Consider the following 11,051-nt stretch of genomic DNA (forward strand, 5'->3'; position numbering starts at 1 on the left):
CACCCACAGTGCCAGAGAACAGTGCCTCGAGACCACAGTGGCAGCTGGCTGGCTTCTCGTGTGAACAGGAAACCCAGAGGTGGGCGACCCTTCAGTGGTGTGACGACTCCAGCTGTCACCACGGCCCCGGGCTCCCGCCTTCCTGCTCCTTGGGCTCACAGCTCCATGCTGGAGGGCGGCCATCCTCCCAGCACTGATGGACAGACGAAAGTGAAGCTGGGATGAGAAACGCGGGGCTTTCCCTGGCACTCTGGCCCTGCATGGAGGCCCCTTCCCAGAGCGCTTCCTAATGGCTTCCTCTTCCATCTTGAAGTCACACCTAGCTGCAAGGCAGGAAGATGTCACAGATTTGAAAACTATGACAACATTGCACTCACTTGCCAGTGTGAGCTGCTGAGTGGACAGAGACGAGGCGATAATGTGTGAAGTGGTAGAAAAATGAGAAGAGATTGTTCAGTGTGCAGAGCAGAGAGATGATGAGATGGGAGCTGTGAGGAGAGCCGGGCGGCCCGGAGGCTCCCGGGGGCAGATCTGTGCTGAGCTTTTGTAGGGATCACCGGCTGCCTCTGCCCCTGCAGGTCCCCGCTCCTTCTCAGCTCACCCTTTCTTGTTGTGCCCTGACAGGTGGCTGCCATGCACAGCAATAACACTGAATCTCACAAACTAACCTGAAAAGGTGTGAGAAGCTGGGCACACGCATGGAGTGTTTACGTGAAGCTCAGAAGCTGCACAGCTAAAGGGCTCGGTGAGGGAGGCGTCATAGGTGTTGAAGCCTCAACGTGGTCCATGCAGGCACGGCCAGGCTGGTGGCACCTCTGCCAGGAGGGTGGCGGGTGGAGGTGGGGCCACGGGCTGAAATCGGGAGCGAACAGGCAGTCGGCTGTGCAGGCTGGCAGAGCGACGTTCTGTTTCTTCCTCTGGGAGGTGGTGACTAAGACTAGAATAATTTGTGAAACTCTGCATTTATGTTTTAGGCATTTTATGTAAATATTTTATATTTCTCACTAGTAAAATGTTTAAGAGAATACACCCACGGGACAATCTGCAGTGATACACGTTCTATAAAGTTCTTCTCAGCTTTGTTTGTGTGAAAAGCGTTAGTGCTGTTTGCAGAGAGAAGCTGAGTGAGTAAGTTACATGACAGTCACAAGCTGGAAAAATACGAAGTGTTCAGCAAGGGATGAGTGTGGGCCACCGTTCCTGGTGCGCAGTAGAAAGAGAGGGCTGGGGATGATTCCTTGGTGCGATGTGTGGAAACACCTGGGCCTCTACAGGCACAGGTCTGGGGAGGCCCCTGTGTGTCCACGGGCCCCCCACGGTGCTGCCACAGGGATGCTCTCTGGGTGGCGGAGTCATGGGAGATTGCATTGTATTGTATTTTTCCTTTCTGCTTCCCATTTCTCGGAGACAAATCTGGTTGCCATGGAGACTGTGCTGTTGTCAAGGTGGCTGATTGGCCAGCGCTGGATGCAGGGATGCTTCCTTGGGCCCCCGGCGGGCGCAGCCCTCAGCCCGCACTGCGGAGCCAGGCGGCAGCATGGACGGGGCTGGGGCAGACATGTGGGCCAGCACCTTCACCCTGGCCATGGCCGAGAGGAAACCCCAGGACGTCTGGGTTCTGCTACCTGAGCACAGCCTGGTCCCAGGACGCCTGGACGGCGGTGGCGTCCAGTACCTGCTGGTGGGGCTCTCGAGGTGCGGCCAGAGACTGGGGACCCTGGGAGAGGGAGGGGGCTGAAGGTGCTTTTCCACGGGACCTTGGGTGGTCCCAGAGGCTGGGTGGGGCTGTCGGGCCTTGTCTTGTCCCCGAGACGGGAAGGGGGACTGGGTGCTCCTTCTCCCGTCTGAGCCTCTGCCTCGCCATGCTGGGCACACAGATGCTGACGCAGGGGTCCTGGGGGAAGACATGGCAGGTGCCTCGTGGAGGGTTTGGTTTCCCTCACTCAGCTCCTCAGGCCAGCGCTGCCCTTGGACACAGGCTTATCTCCTGTTTCCATGGCAGTGCCATGGCCTTGCAGCCGTCTGTGCTGACAGGTGGGCCCTGGGGCGTGCTGGTGCCTGTGGTCACCATCCGGCCCTGCGCTGCAGACGGTGGGGTGCTCGGCCCTGATCGGGGGCCCGGGGTGGCTGTGAGTCACAAGTGAGCCTCACGGGCCATCGTCACGGTCGTGGTGCTGTCAGCACAACAGGGTGGGCCCCATCTGCTTCTCTACCCGGGAAGGCATCCACAGCTCTGCCAGGAGCCAACCTGGAGGGGCGCAGGGCAGCCCCACAGCCTCACAGACGCCCGGCCTGACAGGCCTCCAGGCTGCTGGCTGGTCAGTCCCTCTGTGGAGATGCCCTGGGCAAAGGGGGAGTCATCCTGCCCTTCGGCACAGCTCCTCAGTGCCTGAGACCCCTGGGGCCAGGTGTGTGCAGAATCCCAGCTTTTTCAGAAGTCGGGAAAGTAATAACCCGTGTTGGGGTCTGAGAAGTGCTTGGAAGCACATCACCGTTCCCACAGCCAGGCGGAGATGGCTCTGAGTGGCTCCCAGCTGGTGGGAGAGAACTGAGGATGGCTGCCCCAACACATAGCCCCAGCGCCTGTGGCTTTGGCAGGCTCCTCAGTCCCATTTAAATACTGTCAGCAGTTCAGTTCCTCCAGCACGACCGTGTCCACGGGCTCTGTGGCCAGTGTGGCTGCAGGCTGCAGGTGGGGCAGTGTGGGTATAGAACATTCTGTCATCCAGAAGGTTCCACTGTGTGGAACTGAAGCAGAGCCTCATTCACGCAGGGTTCCCTGAAGCTCACAGCTGCTTGTGTGGTTAGCAAATGGTCACCGGGCTGGTGACTGCTGTGGGCAAGCCAGTCTCTCCCAGTGCTCTCCCCAAATATCCCCTTGCCTGGTGACGCCCAGCAGGGCTGCCTGGGCCATGACCGCAGGCCTCAGCGACACCCTTTCCCTCAGCTGGCAGGCGACGGGGGGATCACCTCCTCTCAGTCAGGACAGGGACCCCCACTTGCTGAGCCCCCAGGGACAGCCCCCAGATGCATGCTTTTCCCCTTCTAAGTGTGTCAGCTGGCCTGCCTCTTCCTGTGTTAACCCCAACTCACAAAACACCAGCAGAGCCACGCGGGCGGCAGGTGGCCGACACCTCACAGAGGCCAGGCCAGAGCGGGTTTTGCTGCAAAACTGCTGAGAAGAGGTTTGCTTTGCTGAGAACAGCGCTCCAGACGAGCGGGTTGCAAGCTAGCGTGCATGGGCCTGCGTTTGCCCGTGTGGCCGAGGGGCTGGTGGTTTCAGAGCCTCAGCACAGGCAGGAGCAGGTGCTGGGCCGCCTTGGCTGTGGCCCTGGGTGGCTGGCAGGTGAGGTTTGAGGTTTGAGGTTTGAGTGTGGGATGTGAGGCAGGGGGCAGCGAGGCGCTGGGTTCGGATGGGCAAGGAGGTCGCAGAACAGAGCGCGAGGCCCGGCCATGGGGCCTCTTTCTGCTGCACTCACATGCACCTCTTTCCCCTGCAGGCTCCAGTGCAGTCGCTGTCCGGGCACCTGGGACTCGGCCCACGTGCATGTCCTTTTCCACCTGTGGTGGGACAGGGCCGGCCGCCGGGGGCTGGTGAAGATGCGCGTCTGGGGCCAGCGGTGCAAGCTGTGCCCTGCGCCCGGGGACTGCCAAGTGAGGCCCCCAGGCGAGCGGCCCTTCCTCGCAAGGCTGGTCTTGCACATCCTGCAGGACTGCTACGGGGATGGCCTCGGCCCAACCCGGCACCCCAGGGAGGCCTACGAGGGCTGCTGTGAGGCCTGCGAGCTGGGGGTCTGCTTCCTTCAGAAGGCCCCAGACCCTGCCTGGAGCGCCAACACCACGACAGGCAACTTCCCTGCCATGGCCTGGGGTGGCACCGGCGCTGTCTCCAGGGGCAAACAGCTGCCCACCTCCGGCGATGACCTCGGCAAGGGTGGTGGTGTCATCGCCATCCCCTTCTCCCTTGTGCGCGCCAGCAATGACCAGGTGCCCATCGCTGAGGGCCCTGCCATCCCTGCCGCTCTCTCACAGGAGGCCTCTCTCCCTGTGACCGGCGGCCGTGGGGCTCTGGTCATTGGCCAGGGCTCTATCTACCTGTCTGGGGATTCTGTGGCCATGCCTGGGGGCAAAGGCTTCCCAGTGGCCATTGGAAACCCCCTCTTCCATGGCCCCGGCCTCCTCGGCAGCAGTATCCAGACCTTCGAGCTCAAAGGTTTCCTTTTCAAAGGCCGGGGTTCCCTCTGTAGCCCCGTTGGCGTGGCCCAGGGCTGGGGCCCCGTCTCCCTCAACAATGGCCTTGTCCCTGCGGGGAAACACACGCCAACCATGTTCTACTGCGTCGGCCTCTCGGCCAGTGGGGAGGGCTCCCTCACCTTCCCCTCCTCCCTCACTAGCATCTTCACCAACATCTTCTCAGAGGCTACCGATGGCCCTGTGGCCACTAAAGAGGCCTCCATCACCCTCCCCTTCATCTTTACTGATGTCAAGGACGCCGTTGCTGAGGTGGCTGAAGGCAACGAGAAGGAAGGAGGCGGCCAGGGCCTCATCCCTGCGGGTCACGACCCCCTGCCAGAGACCAACGCTGGTGGCCTCGCCTCCCAGGTCAAGGGTTCCCTCGCCCTCTCCTTCCCTGCTGATGTCCAAGGCAAAGATTCCTTTACTGACATCTCTGAAGGCAAAGAGAAGGAAGGTGGCCTTGTCACCGCGGGTCAGGATGCCCCTCTGGAGGCCGATGCCCAGGGCCCCGTCACCGTCAGTGAGGGCTCCATCACCATCCCCTTCTCAGTCTTCAATGTCATAAAGCACAAGGGCGGTGGCCATGTTGCCTACGGCCCCCAGGGCAATGGCTGCGTCTCCCAAGGCTATTACCAGAAGAGGCGGCTGAGGTCCAGGTTCCACAAGGCCCGCTGTGGGTGCCGCTGGGAGGAAGACGAACGCCCTGGCCGCGCCTGCCGCAGGCCGCACGCCGAGCCCTACGAGGACTTCTGGATCTGGGTGTCCATGACCGTGTGCGTCTTCTGGCTGATGTGCATGTGTCGGCTGAACCCCGGGATCTACCCGCAGCAAGTGTGACGCCCTGAAGTTCAAGTTCAGGCAACCCTCGCCTCTGGGACCCCGCCTCACCTCTGGGACCCCCGCCCCTGCCTTTCAGATGCCCGCCCTGCCTCTGAGACCCTGCCCCCCCGCCTCCGAGGGAGACCCCACCACTGCCTCTGAGACCCCCGCCTCCGAGGCCCCGCCTCACCTTTGAGACACCTGCCCTGCCTCTGAGACCCCGCCCCGCCAGCAGCCCAGCCTCTCCTGTCTCTCGCTTCTAGTGGTTTTGTGGGTCTGCCCTGAGCTGTTCCTGTGTGCTCCAGGCTCTTCCTATGTGTGTAACTCCAATAAAACCAAGCAAAGCCAGCCACGCAGCCCTCCACCGAGGGAGGTTTCCAGGCGAAAGAAACCTGGGCCGGTCCTTCTGTCCCTCCACCCTGCAGGGGCCCCTCATGCCCACCGCTTCTTCCCCTGGGGAGAGCTCCCTCTTGGGGATTCCACATTCCTGGCCATGTGTGCCTCCTGGGATAGGACAGGAAGCTCCAGCTCCGACTCGACTCTGTGTCAGGTGCAAATTAACCTCCCTCCTGTGTGGACCCAGGGGCCTTGTGGAAGAGGCCCCTTACCTCTCTCCAGGAAAGACTAGAGCCCCCGCTGAGACTGGCTTGGCACGCCCTCCCTCTTCTCCCCATCCTCAGTGTAGCCTCGGGAGGGATCTTGGCCCCTCTCATCCATAGGGGTGAGGGGCCACGGTGGGGCTTTCAGCCTGTCTGGGTTTGGTAAATTCGATCCATTGCAGATGACAGAAAACTCTCCTGTTACTCAAAGCCACACACTGGATTTTCATTTTAAAAGAGCCCAGGTTCCATTTCCTAGGGGCGGGGGGTGTTGGGACACCCGGCTGTCCCAGCCAGGTGGGGGCCTGACAGTGGCAGTGTCTGGGTCCAACTGTCCGGCAGGGTCCGCCCTGAGGGTCCTGGGAGGTCGGGAACTGCCTGGGGAGACCCTGGCGTCTGAGACTGGGGAAGCCCTGCCCGGCAGAAAGGGGAAGCCTTGCCCAGGGCCCCTGCTGGGGAGGGGGGCCAGCACCTCCGGAGATTCTGCCCGCCAGGCTGGCCTAGACCCCTGGGGTGTGCGGGGGAGGCGTGGGAGGGGGGTGTTCTCCCACATAGCTGTGGTGGGCTCGGATGCAGGTGGTGTGGGGGCTTCAAGAGGAAGCAGCGGAACCTCTCATTCCAACCTGGCACCCTCTGCTTACCGGGCACCGATGGAGACCCCGTGGGCCCCAGGAGGTTCCACCCCACACAGAGGCTGGAGACAGCAGCCAGCCTGCAGGTGACACGGACGAGGGTCCAGGAGAAACCCCAATCCAGGTTTTGGGGCCCAACTGCACGGACAGGGGTCCCAGGATAAACCGGAATCCAGGGCTTTGGGGGCCCAACTGCAGGGTGGCAGGAGCCCCACACACCGACTCACAGGGCCCAAGCCAGCCTTATCCTTGGATGGGATTTGGGAGTCTGCTTTCCTCTAGTGGAGCAGGGGCTCTGGGGGTCTCCTGGGTGGGCAGCTTGGCCGCCTCAGGCCGACAGCAGGTGCCCCTCCCCACCCCTTCTGCCCAGCGCTGTGGGGCAGTGGTCTCAGGGGCTGTGGGCGGGGGTCTCACAAGAGCACCTGAGGCCCCAGGCAGGGGGCACAAGGCCCTGACCTCACCCTTCTCCCATTGCCTGCCAGGCCATCCCTGGCTGGGAGCTTGCTGGGGCCCAGAGGGTGGGTGAGTTCTGGGGCCCAGGGCAGGGAGGGCACAGGGAGGCTCTGTGTTCTGGACCCACACCCCTGCCCTCAGCGCCACCCACCCCAGAAGCCTGTGCACAGGTGTCCTCATATGAGCACAAGGGGGGCCACCCTGCAGTGACCTCGCTTGGTTGCATGGCTACTAAAATGTGGCCACTGAAGAGGAAGAAGGCAAGGCTGGTGCCTTCTCCACAACCTACCCAACTCAGCCTTCAGGATGGCTCCCAGCCCACCCCTGCCGTTGGTCAGCTCCCAGCATCTGACCCTGTCAGGACACAGGACATGACTGTCACCTGGGATCCCCTTCCCTGCGGGCCCCGGGGGCAGGCGGAGCAGCCTCAGCAACGGGTGAGAGATCCCCACCTCTCCCAAGGGGCTTCCTTCTGTCTGCCTCGGGGCTGCCCGGAAACTCCTTCCCTTGGGGTCCTTCCGCACCCTGCCAGGGAGCCCCAAAGGCTGCAGGCACCCGCCCATCCTGGAAGAACCCCCTCAGGGTTTCCAAAGGCACCTGGGGCCCCCCAGCTCCCTGGCCACCGCTCAGCTCCCTGGCCTGCTTGACCCCCACTCCCCCGACACCTGCCCAGGGCCCCTGTCCCGCCCTTTGACCCCCACCCCCCCATGCCCCTCACTCCCCACCCCCTTCCCACCCCCTTCCTGGTCCTTCTTTCCTGCCCCTCTCCTGACCCTCCTTTCTTGGTCCTCCCAGCCGTCTCCCCGTCCCTCTCCCCTCCTCCTGTCCCTCTCCCGCCCCCTTCTTTCTCTATTCCCCTTCCCTCCCCTTCCTCTTTCTCCCTCCCCCTCCCGGCCACACCCCCCTACCCCGTCCCTCTCTCTGCTTCCCTCCCTGTCCCGACTCCCCCACCCCATCCGTCTCCTCGCTCCCCTCCCTCGCCAGGCCTCCCCACCTCGTCCCTCTCTCTCTCCTTCGCCCCGGCCCACTCCTCGCTGTCCTGCGGCGCCCCCGTGTGGCCGCTCTAGGGGACGAGCGGATCCCGTTGTCGAAGGCCTGGGAGGGCGCGGATCTCCGGGGCCGCCCCCTTGTCCCCAGTGCTGTTGAACTGCTTCTCGGCTTAATCAGATGAGTTCGTTAAAACTAACAGACTACCCATCATCAGCATTGTTACCATTGGTTTCATTAGTGATTGAATTTATTTAATTAATTGTTACATTCGCTAGTAAGAATGGCAGCTAAGGCCATGGGTGCACTCACCGGTGTGCGGCTCACCGCTGTGAAGGCAAACGCGGTACTGCGAGTGCTGAATGCACTGCCGTGGTCGCGGGAAAGCCGAGGCACAGACACCAGCTCAAAAGCCAAGGGCAGGCCTGGGGCTCACATGCCAGGCAGCCCAAGCTGAACTCTCACCCTGAGCCACACCTGAGCGCTCACCTGAGGCCGCACCTGAGGCCGCACCTGAGCCCGCACCTCAGCCCTCACCTGAGGCAGTACCTGAGCCCGCACCTGAGCCCGCACCTGAGTGCTCATCTGAGGCCGCACCTGAGCCCGCACCTCAGCCCTCACCTGAGGCAGTACCTGAGCCCGCACCTGAGTGCTCATCTGAGGCCGCACCTGAGCCCGCACCTGAGGCCGCACCTGAGCCCGCACCTGAGCGCTCACCTGAGGCCTCACCTGAGCCCACACCTCAGCCCTCACCTGAGGCGGCACCTGAGCCCGCACCTGAGCGCTCACCTGAGGCCTCACCTGAGCCCACACCTCAGCCCTCACCTGAGGCTGCACCTGAGCCCTCACCTGAGGCTGCGCCTGAGCCCGCACCTGAGGCTGCACCTGAGGCCTCACCTGAGCCCACACCTCAGCCCTCACCTGAGGCGGCACCTGAGCCCGCACCTGAGCCCACACCTGAGGCTGCACCTGAGCCCTCACCTGAGGCTGCGCCTGAGCCCGCACCTGAGGCTGCACCTGAGGCCTCACCTGAGCCCACACCTCAGCCCTCACCTGAGGCGGCACCTGAGCCCGCACCTGAGCCCGCACCTGAGGCTGCACCTGAGCCCGCGCCTGAGCCCGCACCTGAGCCCTCACCTGAGCCCTCACCTGAGGCTGCACCTGAGCCCTCACCTGAGCCCTCACCTGAGACTGCGCCTGAGCCCACACCTGAGCCCACACCTGAGGCCGCACCTGAACCCGCACCTGAGCCCTCACCTGAGCCCGCACCTGAGGCTGCGCCTGAGCCCACACCTGAGCCCTCACCTGAGCCCTCACCTGAGGCTGCACCTGAGCCCGCACCTGAGCCCTCACCTGAGCCCTCACCTGAGCCCTCACCTGAGGCTGCACCTGAGCCCGCACCTGAGCCCTCACCTGAGCCCTCACCTGAGCCCGCACCTGAGCCCACACCTGAGGCTGCACCTGAACCCGCACCTGAGCCCTCACCTGAGCCTGCACCTGAGGCTGCACCTGAGCCCTCACCTGAGGCTGCGCCTGAGCCCGCACCTGAGGCTGCACCTGAGCCCTCACCTGAGGCTGCACCTGAGCCTGCACCTGAGCCCTCACCTGAGACTGCGCCTGAGCCTGCACCTGAGACCGCACCTGAGGCTGTGCCTGAGCCCGTACGGGAACCTTAACCTGAGCCCTCACTGGAACATGCACCTGAGCCCTCACCTGAGCCTACACTGGAACTTTAACCTGAGCCTGTATCTGAGCTCTCACCTGAGTCTCCTGTATGGTTTGAGTGGCCAGGTTGGGCCTAATTAAATACGAGGTAGCAGTAACGACTTTAGGCAACTGAATTGATAGTAGAGATATTTAATATCAAAGTCAAAGAAGATGAAGGGCAGACACACTTTTAATGTAATTGCTATTAGTTCAACCAAAGTTGAGGGGACTCAAAGTCTGAATAATTTCCTGACTTTAGGTACATTTCCTAGTGATGGGGGTCAGCTCATCCAGGGTCAGATGTCGTTCCCGCTGAAACCAAGTCAGCCCAGAGCGTGTGAGGCTGAGCACAGGCTTGGGGTTCCCTGGGAGGGTCGGTGAGAACTCCAACAGCAGCTCCCATCACCCTGAGGTGGATAAAGTGAATGCAGCTCTAAGTGTCTGGGGTCTGTGCTGATTTATATAACTACCTGTTGCAGGGTTGGGTTAGGATCAGGTTGGTTACCCTGGACCCTGGGTATTCAGGTGGATAGGCAGGCCTTGTCCTCGGACAATGGCTGGATGGGGTGGGCTGGGGCTGCTTTACCTGCAGCTTTGGCAAGGGGAGCAGGAGGAGGTCAGGGAAGTCCCCAGGAGGAGTGACCACACGGCGATCTGGGTCCCAGGATGGTTGGTAGGTGGAGGGTTACACCACTTGGGCCTCAGTGAGAGGTCCTAGCTGGAGCAGAGGTTTGGGTGTCTCCTTCCCTTCCCTTCTGGTGCCTGGCACTTTGCACCTCTGTACAGGAGAGGCAGCAGAGGGCTGGGGTCCTGGCGATGCCTCCACCCTGCCTCATAGCCTTTGGGGAATGTCTCCACCTGTCACGGCAAGTGTCCCTGTTTGCCTGGGACTTTGGAGGCTAAATTGGAGGCTTTCACTTTTCCCCCAAGTTCTTCAGCACACTTAGAAGCATCCGCCCACCAGCTACACCCCTACGTTTTTCCCTTGATGCCCAGGGCCAGGAATCCTATAGGCACTTGATTACAGATGTCTGCAGGTGACAATCTGCGTGCCTGTATGCTACTCCTGTGGGCACCTAGCACCCTGGTACCCCTGGGAACAGAGCATGAATGCCTTTAAATCTAGTTGGAGCACAGAACCAATTCCAGACACCCAGAGCTATTTACATAACTCATTACTAGGGTCCTGGCCCTGTGATCACTCCCAGGACTAGTTCTGTGTCTGTCCAAGTGTGATCCAGGAGTGCAGTGAGGGATGTGGATGTGGGACTGGCCCAGGACTTCCACCTGCAGAAGAAAAGAAGGGAGGGGAGGGGAAGAGAGGGCAGGGGAGCAGAGGGGAGGGGAAGAGAGGGCAGGGGAGCAGAGGGGAGGGGCGAGGGGAGCAGTCTTTCCAGCTGGGGCTGGCCTATGCTGCTGGGGTCATTTGGGAAGAAAAGGTGATTTGGAGTCGGGGACACTGAGGGTACCCTGGGGCCAACATCTGAGGAGAGCGACAGGGGTTTCCTCGCTCCACAGCCCCAGGTGGCCTTGGTGGGTACAGGCAGAAAATGACATTTTCAAGTCCAGTTCCAACCCAGAGCTGGTTCCTAGACCCAGCACCGATCAAGGGGAACCA

General features: G+C 61.9%; 1 protein-coding gene across 1 annotated transcript; it reads left to right on the forward strand.

Moving 5' to 3' along the window:
* The first annotated feature begins 311 nt into the window (after window positions 1-311).
* Window positions 312-5,403, forward strand: RTP5 (receptor transporter protein 5 (putative)). Its single transcript, XM_007967031.3, has 2 exons — window positions 312-1,695; window positions 3,501-5,403. Exons 1-2 carry the CDS (start codon window positions 1,538-1,540, stop codon window positions 5,071-5,073), a joined length of 1,731 nt encoding a protein of 576 aa, XP_007965222.3. The 5' UTR covers window positions 312-1,537; the 3' UTR covers window positions 5,074-5,403.
* The last annotated feature ends 5,648 nt before the right edge of the window (window positions 5,404-11,051 follow it).

This window comes from Chlorocebus sabaeus, chromosome 10 (genome assembly GCF_047675955.1).
Source record: "Chlorocebus sabaeus isolate Y175 chromosome 10, mChlSab1.0.hap1, whole genome shotgun sequence".
Lineage (NCBI taxonomy): Eukaryota > Metazoa > Chordata > Mammalia > Primates > Cercopithecidae > Chlorocebus > Chlorocebus sabaeus.

Bases quoted from the DNA above. Each gene is read 5' to 3' on its own strand.
- RTP5 (XM_007967031.3), top strand. From the start codon at position 1,538: ATGGACGGGGCTGGGGCAGACATGTGGGCCAGCACCTTCACCCTGGCC. The intron at 1,696-3,500 runs GTGCGGCCAGAG...TTTCCCCTGCAG, and splicing joins CTGCTGGTGGGGCTCTCGAG to GCTCCAGTGCAGTCGCTGTC.